Source organism: Octodon degus, unplaced genomic scaffold (genome assembly GCF_000260255.1).
Source record: "Octodon degus isolate 3935 unplaced genomic scaffold, OctDeg1.0 scaffold00178, whole genome shotgun sequence".
Taxonomy (NCBI): domain Eukaryota; kingdom Metazoa; phylum Chordata; class Mammalia; order Rodentia; family Octodontidae; genus Octodon; species Octodon degus.
Window position 1 is genome coordinate 3,042,080 of NW_004524754.1, and position 11,751 is coordinate 3,053,830.

The 11,751-nt window shown below is 45.9% G+C and overlaps 1 protein-coding gene and 1 non-coding gene across 4 annotated transcripts in view; both read right to left on the bottom strand.

Moving 5' to 3' along the window:
* Positions 1 to 2,425: 2,425 nt before the first annotated feature.
* Tigar (TP53 induced glycolysis regulatory phosphatase) overlaps positions 2,426 to 11,751 on the bottom strand; it is a 25,171-nt gene continuing 15,845 nt past the window's right edge. Inside the window, exons 3-6 of one of the 3 annotated variants that reach the window (XM_012517429.2) lie at positions 11,420 to 11,541; positions 9,321 to 9,398; positions 6,066 to 6,176; positions 2,426 to 3,361 (exon numbers count right to left, since the gene is read on the bottom strand). In XM_012517429.2, coding sequence (XP_012372883.2) covers positions 2,945 to 3,361; positions 6,066 to 6,176; positions 9,321 to 9,398; positions 11,420 to 11,541 — 728 coding nt within the window. In that variant the 3' untranslated portion in view covers positions 2,426 to 2,944. The remainder of the gene's footprint in view (positions 3,362 to 6,065; positions 6,177 to 9,320; positions 9,399 to 11,419; positions 11,542 to 11,751) is intronic. The other 2 variants (XM_023703762.1, XM_023703761.1) reach the window with 2 other exon arrangements.
* On the bottom strand, positions 4,782 to 4,913 carry LOC111813289. Its single transcript, XR_002818590.1, has one exon. It is a non-coding gene; the product is annotated as a small nucleolar RNA SNORA8 (small nucleolar RNA).

Genomic DNA, 11,751 nt, shown 5'->3' on the forward strand with positions numbered 1-11,751 from the left:
AAATAAGAAATTTGGAACTTCCAGAGTTCATGTGCCTTAGATGACCCTGATAAGTACATTGATGTCTTTTAGAGGATTTATTCAGACTTATGAACTAGATTAGAGATATAATGTTAATCTTAAACCAAGCTTTGACTTCTATGAAAAGCAGGTAGCCTTATAAGCTGCTATTACATTTGGAGAGGAATATTGTATTGTTATAAGGACTCAAAAGATGGACAACCAGTGGAATTACTTTTTCCCACTGGAGCCCAACCAGCCAGAGCCCTGCTGCTAATAGCCAGGCAGAAGAATGGAAAAGCTTTTCTTTCAAGTGTGTATTCTTCAAGGTCTAAAAACTAGAATCAAGCCTTCAGTTATTAAATGTTAGCTATTTATCAGGAAAAAGACGAACACCCCTCTGATTTCTTAAAATGTTTAATAGAGAGACTAATAAAGCATACTTTGTCAGACGTTAATTCAATAGACAGATTACTCTTACACATAAGTTAAAGAGCTACAAAAGATAGCTTTTGCTCTGTACCACTCATTTGATACTTTGGTAAAAACTGTTTAAATGTACTATAATTGGAACAGGGAGAAAAAATAAAGAGATCAAAAAATGGCTGTCATTATTGCGGTCTCAAAACAGACGTCCAAAGTCTGATTCTCTTGGCTCCAAGAAGAGCTCAATGATGACGTTCATCTGCTACTGCTGTCAGAAGCGAGGCCAGCATAAGAGGGACTGCCTTAAGAGGCCCACAAGCCATGCCCTGACTGCCAAGACAGCCACTGGAAATGAGACTGCACTCTGAGGTGGAGGCCCCAGAGCTCAGACTTGGCTTCCCAGGTGGTCCAGCAGGACTGAAGGGCCCTGGGCCTGCCTCCTCCCTCTGGCCAGACTGTCACCTCTACCTGCTGTCTCCACGGAGGAGCCCTGAGTAAGCATGACTAGAGGAAAACCCAGCCTATTGCTGGACATTGGCACAGGTCTCTTTGTCCTTCTCCAGCCCTGACTTTCCTTCCAGTCATCGCACCTCAATAGAAACAGGCTTTAGAAGATATACTGCTTTAGCTGTAACTGAGGTAATGCAATATATTCAGATTGTTTACTAAACGATGGTGCTGAGACTGATGTTTTACAAATGTATGTTAATTCATGTGTAAGACTTAAAATATTTCACTAGTTAAAACAGGTTTCCAAGGACAGATAACAACCTGTCAGCGTAAAAATGTTCTAAAGAAAATGGCTTAGGCAGTGTCCAATAGCTTTGGGCCTATAGATAGAGCCAGACATTGTATTTGTGATGTAAAACTCAGAGCCACAGCGTTGAAAGGAAAAATCCCTTGGCAGTGCCCCTTGCTTACCATGGGGGCCATATCCAAAACACTGAATGGGACATTAGTTTAATATGACTAAATGCTTTGTATTTCATCATAGGTATGTAAGCCTGGTTGATTTTTAATATAACTCCGCTATTTCGTGCTGATAGTTAATACACGTGTGACCTCTCTTAACTAAAGCTAGAGGGACTTAGAGCAAACTGTCAGACTCCATGAATAAAGGGGTCTAAGAGCTAGTGAGTTTCAACTGCTAGGTCTCAAAAAGGTTTATAAATGTACATGTTAGCTCAAATGTGCATGCTTTGATTGCATATGTTCTAATCTCTCAGATTATTTTTAGAAGATACCAAAACCCAGGTAATCATGCAGGTTTAAAATCTAAAACCAAAAGGCTATATGTTGTTCAGTGGGCCCCAGATATCTGACACAAGCTGTAGAAGTAAAAAGGGTTTACAGGAATGAATTGGTTTCAGTTCAGGTGTTTCTAGAAAGGATACAAAATAAAACTATAGATGAAAAATGAAATAGTAATACTAACATCCTATGGGAAAGAAGGCCAGTAGAAAAACAGGAAAAGTTATGCTTTCCTGGATGTAGACAGAGAAAAGACAATTCAAGCAGCAATGTACAAAGCTGCTAGAGATAAGGACTTTTGAAGAACTAATGGCACATACAAGTTGATCAAAATCCCTTCCTCTGGTGCCACCTGGTGGCAAGAAGGGAAAACTTCATCTGCTACTCCCAGAGCCCGGGAGCAGTCACAGGCTCTCCTGTGCACTAGGCACTAGCTACTTCCTGCCTGCGGGTTCTTCTCAGCCTGGAGGTCTGCAGCTGCTGCCTAGATGAGAAGCAAGATCATCTTGCTCCTCATTCTCCCCACCAGACTTCGGGGGTTTTGTGTTTCTGTTCGTTTACTTTCCTGGCTTTTCCGGCAGCCCTCACAAGGGGTCCTCAACAAGCTCCTCATTTCCTTCTGCAATGTATTCTAACTACATGGTGCCTAACTTGCTCCCCTCTGTGCCCCTCTGCCTCACAATGTACTCTGAACCTTCTAAAACAAAAATAAATAGCCAACAGCAGGTTCCTACATAAAACATTTAGTGTTTTTTTACTGTTTTATTTTCAATAACTTATGAGAGGGAGAATATTTCCTTTAAAGAAATTTTTAAATATAACACAATTGCTATAAATATACAGTGTCAATTACAGGGAGCTCCTTTTTTGAAGCACTGGATGAGATGCAAAAGCATACAGTATTTTCCCAGGAGTAATTAATACATATATATAAGCAGAGCATTAAAAAATGCACCAACATTTTAAAATGGGGAAATACACAGCGGCAAGGTGATCAATCCCCAGCTGCAATGCTGAGGGCCCCCGTCCACGTACAATGCAGACGTGACCGAGTAGGGCCGTAAAATTACTCTGGAGTAGGCCAACAGCACTTGTGCAAATTCAATCAATATAAAATGGCTTTCCATCGCTGTCCGGGGTGGAGGTTTGTAGGTTGATTTTTCCCTGTTCCCAAATCAGCACAGCAGAGGACAGAACTGAGGCAAGCCAAGGGTGCTCCCTGCAGACCTCAGCTGCTCAGACTCGGACGTGGCTAGGCCCGGCACCCTCAGTTGCCTCCATTGAGGTGGTCCCGCAGGTTCATACAGACACAGTGGACCTCAGGCTCTCCTCCCTCCTCAAAGTCTATGATGAAGAGGCTGATCCCAGTGTTGGGGCTGACAGCCGCGAGTTCCGATCTGTTCAGAGTGGCCGGCAAGGAGCCCTTCAGGTCAGTCAGAAAGTAGCCGAACAGGCTCCTCATGTAGGCCCCATGGCTCACCACCAGGACGCTGGCTGCCAGTCCTGCGTGGCCATAGGCCACGTGGCTCTCAGGGCTGCAGTTATTTCCTAAAGGAAATATCTCTGCCAAAGAAGATTCCAGACAGTTGCCTGGGACTTCTGGGGAAAGCGGTTCTTTCTGACCTGCTTCCTTTAGGATTAGTTGACAAAGAAAGTCAAAGAAATCTTTTCCACGCATTTTTACCTGTAAGGAAAAAAGAAAATAAGATAACATCAACGACTTTAAAACATAAGTAACTAAAAGTCTTAGATTTTCAAAAAAATCCAAATAATCAAAGATCCCTCAACGAGCCAAAAAGCCAGGCTTATACTACTTCAAAGCACTCCAGCAACCTCAAAATATACAAAACCACAGGAATCAGAAACATGAAGAAAAAAAATCCTGAGGGACAGGGAGATAGCTGGGTGGTCTAAGAACCTGCCTGGCAAGCATACAGACCTGAGTTTGAGCCCCAGTACTGCACGCCATGTTGGCCCCACACCAAGTGGAGCACTGAAGCTGGGTGTGGTGGCACATGCCTGTAATCCCAGCACTGGAGAGGCTGAGACAGGAGGAGGATCACCGCAAGTCCAAGCTGCGTCTCGAGACCCTACATTACATCAATCAATAAAACATGATATTGGCATAAAAACACACACAGTCCAGCAGAAAAGAGAGCCTAGATATAAGCCACACCCCTGCGGCTAACTTCCTTTCAGCACAAGTGCTAAGAACACACACTGGGTTAGGAACAGTCCTTCCAACAGATGGTGCTTGAGAAGTGGTGCCCACAGGCAGCACGACGAAGCTCTACCCCTACTTCTCACCAGTGACAAAAATCAACTCCAAATGGAGTGCAGACTTCCACGCAAGACCTGAAACTATGAAACTGCAAAACAAAAACAGGGCAAATGCTTCAGGACTTTGAGATGGACGCAGATTTTTTGCACAATAAACAAATGCAAAAATAGAAGAATGGGACTGTACCCAACTAGAACGTGGCTGCACGGCGAAGCGGCAGGCAGAGCAGAAGACAGCCCACAGAATAAAGAACTGTTCACCAGCTAAGTGTCTGGCAGGGGTCAGAATGCACAAGGAGGTCCAAAAACCCACAATCGGGCTGCACAAGAGCAGCCTGATTAAAAGGGGAGCCGGAGACACAATAGACATTTCTCAAAAGACATGGGAATGCAGAACAGGTATGTGGACGAATATTCAACATCACCAGGCACCAGAGAAACGCAAATCAAGAGCATGGCGTGCTATCAGCTCAGCCCCAGGAAGAGCGACTGCTACCAAAACATTAAAAAAAAAAAAAAAAAAAGTGCTGGTCATGCTCTGGAGAAAAGGGAGCCCTTGCACACTCTAGGCGGGAATGGAAGTTATATACCCATTACAGAAACCACGAGGCTCCTCAGGAAACTACAACAGTCCTCTTGCTGGCATGTGTACATGGAAAATGAAATCAGTGCCCTGAAGAGAAGACTGCTGCAGCACTCTTCAGAAACAACCGTTCAAGGATATAAAAGAAAAAAAAAAAAAGTGCTACTTTTTTAAATTTTAATTTAAAAAAATCATTGCATAGAAGATTCTGTGCTAAAATGAATACATATAAGACATAAAATAATGTATCAATACCAGGTTTAACATGCACAAAGGCAAGAAAACCAACAATGCCAGATACTGAATTTCTATGGCACTGTCTTTTGAACACACCAGCAGGTTTAACTGTTGAGTGCAAATACCATGCAGTGCAAAAAAAAAAAAAAAAGATACACATACTTGATGGAATATTATTCAGCCATAAAAAGGATAAAACCCTGTTACTTGTGACAATATGGATAGAAATGATAATGATTATATTAAGTAAAATAAATCGGCACAAAAAGATAAGTAGAGCATGATTCAGTTGCACAATCTAAAAAGGTTGACCCCATAAAAGTTGAGAGCCGGTGGTTAGCAGCAGCTGGGGAGGAAGGAATGACAGAAGATGACAAGGAACAAACAGTTCCTGCAAGCCATGGAAACTGGAGACAACACACATGTTCTGCATTTTTCAAAAGTCCTGAAGATTCTGAACATTTTCATCATTAAGAAATGATAGATGCTTGAGGGACACACAACCCGACTAGCATTCCACGGAATTATGTCAAGGTACTTGTCAATATGTGTAGAATTAAACCACCTACGTAACTGACTCACGTTTTCCAGAATGTTAACATGAGTGAGGTGCGAGTCCCCGGGTCCCAGCCTAGACTTCCGGCCACCCTATCCCACACTGTCAGCGCTCCCCACAGCTCTGTAAGCCCAGTGGTGAAAGAAGTGAGAGATGCAATTCCCAACTCCTGACTGCAGAGGATGTGAAGTTTGGGAAATCCCAGTACAGAGAAAGCTGCAAGCAGCACTCACTGTGAAACTGTACACGGCCCAGCGTGGCTGCGCCAACACCAGACCTTCTAGCTATGTCTACTGAGTCATGCTTAGCACTGGACTCAGTACCAGAAAAATCACGTATTAAACAGGAAGAAACAGCCACCAACGATGCAATCTGAAGCAGGAGACAGAGAAGAAACGTGCACTGTAAATCTCGCAGCCTGTGCGAGTGCCCGGCTCCTGCGTGCCCATCTGTCTCAGCAACTGCCTGTCCAGGCCACCGCTTCACGAATCTGTTCTTTGAACACATTTCCTGCAACTCATCACCAGTGAAGAGTACCCACTGAAGAGTATGTGAGAAACACAGGAGAACTTAAAAAGGAAAAGAGAAATGATAGCATGCAGAGCTATTTCATGCACCAACCAACTTCCAAACTGCCTGGGTCTGAAGCCCAGCATCTGACCACAGGAGGGTCCAACTCTGGGTGACGAACACTGCTGGCTCCCGGGGTGGTGATGGGGCCCGGCCTCCTACCTGGTCGAGTGTCTCTCCTCCGGGAGGTGTGAACACCGGGCACTCTTTCCCCTCAGCCTTGGCCATGGCCCGCAGCTCGCTCAGTGGCTTGCCTTCGGCAACCCCATATCTCTGCAACATCCAACAATCAACACCCGCACATGAGTGTGCAATGCAACAATTAAGCTCAGGTTTATGACAAGTCTGGAGAATCGTCCCAGGACTAAGCTTAGTGTCCTTTATTGATTTTATGATTTTATGCGTACTCAGCAGAGAGCTATGAACCCCAGAAAGTAAAGAGGCAGTCTTGAGTTGTCTACATGCCACGTGGGCCATGTGTACAAACATACTGAAGCTGATTTCAGTAGACAGTGGGGTTTCCTGGACAAATACAGGCCTTTGTACACCTGGGGCTAGGAATTATCGTGTGCAAGGAACCAGGCTGGCCACCGAACCCTACCTAACATGACAAGGACCCCAGAAACAAACAGCACCATGAAGGAAGTGTGTGGGGGCACCTCTACCTCTCAGGGAAGGAGCTACAGCTCGCGAAGGGTAAGCAACCACACTCCACTCTCACAGCCAGTCATCAGCCAAGCTCAGACTCAGCCCCAGATCTGTACGGCTTCAAGGCTTGCAGGCTTTCTAGGTTCCCTAAGACTGAGCTAGGGCAAAAGATAAGTCACAGAAGAAATGCAAGTGAACAAGAATGCAGGAAATCTGCCTCGCCAAAGATAAAAAAGGAGAAGCATGTGGTGTCATCCTTAAGCTACTAAAGAGATTGCCAGCACACACACCTTCTTCTGGGGCACGGGAGGCAATGGAGCATCAGCTGTGGAAGCCTAGAGAAAAGTGCACCTTGCCTTTGTCCATTTCTACAGAAGTGTCAGATAGGCATGCAGAGGCAGCAGAAAATCTAGTCGTGCTCCAGCTGTCTGTCAGTAGCAGCTGGGCCGTAAAAACTGCAACAGCCACACATGGGGGGGGGGGGCAGTCAGGGGACAGTGAGTGGGAAAAGCTGGCTTAAAGGCAGTATGGGGTATGCCACTTAGAAAAGTACATATGGAGACTGACTTGGAAGTCAGGAGCACACAACACAATGTTCTCAGCGTTTATCTGGAGGGAGTGGAGGTTCTACCTGTATTTCTTACAAACTCTTCTCACTTCTAATGTTCTACAATCATAATGCAACACTGCATAATAAATATTGAAAGAAAGAGTCATTTTGGTTTCGAAGGGATGACGCCCAATGCCCTCACACTGCTGTCAGGTAAGAGTCCAATAATTAAATACTATTTTATAAGAATAACACGGTTTCTTATAGTCAGGCCTCTTGCTATCCCTGTGTCAGGACTTTTTAGATATCTGTGCCTTTGATTCACAGGAACAGAAACCTTTCATAAAACACCTCAAATAAGTACACCCTGGTGACGAGGCCGCAGCACGATGGAGCGCCTCAGGGTGACTCGCTGGTCAGCACAGCATAACTGCGAACAGAGCACTGGTGCAAGGGGCCAGGATGGGGGAGGAGGAACACAGATGCGTGTGCAGCCACAAGGCAGTGCCAGAAAGGTGAGTAGAACGGGCCAGGTCTGGTGAGCAACGCCCCAGGCAGGGCGGCTACAGACTCAGAAGCCAGAGGGAAGAGCAGAGCCTGCGGTAAGGAGGGCAGCTCCCAGCCTGGGCAGCCACGGGGTCCTGACAGGACCTGGGCCTGGGCACAGTGGCTTCTCTCTCTAGAATGAGGGTCAGAACAAGGGTCTCAGGCTGCCTCACAGCGGGCTGCTGTGAGGAGGAATGGGCACAAGGTACTAGAAGTGTGGAGGACCGTCCCGGCATGCACTCACATTGTCACTGAGGCTAGACAGAATAGCCGGGGAAAGGAGCGGCGGGGGAGGTGACAGACAAATCCCCACAGCACCTGGGAGCCAGGTGAAAGGGTGTGAACAACCCCTTGAGAGAACCAGTGAACCACTTTATACAGGGTGTCACCACCCCATCTGCAAAAGATTGTTCCAGCTGTGGTAGGAAAAGAAAGTTACTGTCAGTAGCTAGGCACAGTGACACACACTTGTAATCCCAGCACTTGGGAGGCTGAGGCAGGAGGGCTGCTGCGAGTTTCAGGCCAGTCTGTGCTCCACAGTGAGTTCAAGGCCAGCTTGGACTACACAGTGAGCACCCCACCCACGCCATCTCAAACAAAAGTCACTATCAGGGACCAAGGTGAGAGATGACACTGAGCTGAAACACAGGCTCTCAGAGAAACGAGCTGCTTAAAATCACGCAGGGCCAAGTACAGGAGCACACACCTAAAAGCCTAGCTACCCGGGAGGTGAGGCAGGAGGGCTGCAAACTCAAGACCAGCCTGGAAACTCAGCAAGTGAGTCTCAAGATAAAATAAAAGGGGTGGAGGTGCAGCTCACTACAAGTACTTACCTAGCACACACGGAGCCCTAGCTTCTCTCCACAGCACCCAAAACATAAGACAAGAGCCAGTGCTACACTAAGGAGCACAAGTACACAGACATGGAACTCCCCAGATGCAGGGGGTGACAGCGGTGACAGACTGGGTAGCACGAGACATAAAAAGGGAACATGAAGGGCTGCAGAGTCGGGGAGGCCCAAGCAGGCCAGCACAGAGGCAGTATGGTGAGACATCTTAGCAAAAGACAGTGGAAGTCATCAAGCGCTCAGCTGAGATCGCAGAGCAGCAACTGAGCACAGTGAGACGGACCTCCCTGGAAAGGCTGCTGCCACGAGGGGGGCCCTCACAGGACCCGAGCACTGGCTCTGGGGAGACGACCCTTCCCTGCTATGAGAACTTATTTCTGTTGGGGCTGTAGTCTACATATGTTTTGAACTGCAACAGAGAACCTAGGGCAAGTTAGAGAAGTAAGACTTTAGACATGTTCTAGCTGTTTCGTTAAGATATCTGGCCAGGTAGAGATGAAAATGCCCAGTGGCTTTGGGTAAGTCATAACTTCAGGAAGATTCATTTCTTGTATATAAAACAGAGCTAAGAAAAGTCTCATCATGCTGAGTAGAATTAGAAAGGCAAATTTTGAAACTTAGCTTTTATAAACATGCTCACCTCATCACATATGGTCTTAATAATTAAGGTTCTGGGTATGAAACTATGCAACAGTGCCTGTCATCCTGGAGTCTAAAGCATTTCAGATCTCCAATAGGACAGCATTTCAGTTTTTAGCCAGTTGTAAAGCTAAGGTGGCCTACTGAAAATTTAAAGAATATATAATAAGGATGTAGAAATCTTACCCTTTCACGAAGTCTTGAATCATACGCTATTGTCATGTCTTTACAAAATTTACTTTTCTCCAAAATCCCATGGATAGTCTGAAAAAAAATATAAATATAAATATATATATATATATATATAGTCCCTTTTCTTATAAACTTTAAAATACATGTTATCCTAGCTAATAACAAAAAACCAGCAGTATTCTCCCGTGCGTCAGCAGCCTATTGGGCTCAAGGTGCAGCTCAGCAGCAGCACCCTTAGTATGCACGAGAGCCTGGCACACGCAGTAGGTGTGGGAGCACACGCACTAGGTGTAGCAGCACACGCCTGTAATCCCATCACTCAGTCCATGTGAGACTGAGGCAAGAAGACCACGATTTCAAGTTCAGTCCAGGCAACGTAGCAAGACCTTAGCCTAAAACAAAAGGCCTGGCACTGTAGCTCAGTGCTAAGAGTGCCAATCGCATCGCAGTGCTGGGCAGGGAGAGGCTCACGCCTCGCCTATAAACTAGCAGGCACTTATGCTGTGTAATCAGTAACAGCATTTTCACTGAGCTTTTCATTTGACTTATTCCCCATTTTTGATTGACTTTGATACACATACCTATTTTAAGTCCGTTGAGTTTTGACAAACTTATAAGCCCCTCTAAATACTACCTGAATCAAGAGAAATTTACCACCTGAAAAGACTCCTTCATCCCCACACCAGAAAGTCCTCATCCCAAAGGCAGGCCAGCTGCCTAAGTGGAATCATGTGCTGTGATACAAATAACACTGCTAGTAAACAACTGTGTACAAGTCTGGCGGGGACATTCCTAATCCTGTGTTCCTCCTTCCACCAGGCAAACTTTTGGGACTGAAACTGCTGGGAAACACAATAAATGTTAAACTATGAAACTGTTGTCCAACCGCTTCCTTCTGTCGTCTCGGCAAGTGTGCGCTCTCAGCACCTGACCAGCTCTCCTCTTGTGAGTCACTGATGTGTAGTGGCAGCAGCAGACTGCGGCTTTAATTTGCATTTTTGTGGTGATTAATGGCACTGAGCATCTTTTTACCCGCTTATCTCCTTAGTATCTCATTTTGTGAAGTACTTGGTCAAATTCAAATCTTTTACCTCTTTTAAAGTGAAGTGTTTGTCTAGCTACTGAGTAGAATTTACACACACCTGGTTAGATACATACACACCTCCTTATTGTGGCATATGTACTATATGGACACTATTTTTCCCTTTCCAATCGATGGCTAGCTTTTTCATTTTAACAGTACCTTTCACAGAATAAAATTCACTAGAATATACAGCCAGTTTTACATCAATCTCTGCATCTGGGGCAAGCTAATAGTCACATACAGCTCCTGGTCTCTCTGGGGCCCTGCTACTGTCTCTGCTCTCAGCACCCACATGGCCAGGCCCGTTTGTCAAAACCCAGTAAGGGAGAGTCGTGCAGTGCGGTGGGAGAGCGCTTGCTAGCACAGGTGAGGCCCTGCGCTGAATTCCCAGTATTGCAAAAGGGGAAAACAAAATTAAACTAAAAGCCAACTGACCCAAAACAACCAAAGGTAAAATAATGGTTGCCAACAAAGTATGGATCTGTATCTATCTGGTCTCTTCACTTTTATGTGAGAGAAAAATCATTAACTCACCTTCTAAATTTTAAAGAATTCTCTGAGTACAGATTTGGACAATTTTCTATTTCTGGGGACGGTGTTCCTGCTAGGCAGTCCAAGCTGGCCTGAAACTCACTGTGTGGCCCAGGCCGGCCTTGAGCTCACACGCGGCCACCCCTGCCTCAGCCGCCTGACGTCACATTACCACAGCCCACTTTTTTGATGGTCACTGGTGAGTCTCCCATCTGGCGGCTTTATGGGTTTACACATTTTCGTGTCAGTTGTCCATGTCTCTCCTAACACCTGTCTATATTTACGTTTATTTCTACTCTCCTCGCACATTTTTTTCAAAGCTACTCTAAAAATTACCCCCAAAGGGTACAGTGATCAGAGAGCAATGAGCTCCATTCGGGGTGCGGACTGGTGGCCCCTGCGTGATCTCAGCCTCCGCTCTCAGCTGGCACAGGGCTCTCGGCTCGCTCAGGTCACACGGCTGGAACACTGAACTCACCTGCCTGGTCCTGGTGAGGTCACTGGAAAACACATGTGTGAACAACACATTTTTCAAAAAGCTCCCAGCAGCAGCTGCCTGTTGGAACCCAGTCTCAGAAAGCGGCTCGTCCACACCTTGTCCTGTGGTGAAACAACGACGTTCAGAATAGCTATGCAGGCTGCCACCTGGGCTCCACAGGGACAGGAAGGTATCCATCCTCACTGTGGTACAAGGTTTTCCAAAGTACCTTTCACTTAACTTTTGCAAAAGCTAAGTTAGGTGCTATGAAATTAAGCTCTAATTCTACAGAGGCTCAGACACCAAAACATTTTCCCAAAAGCTATTTGCCT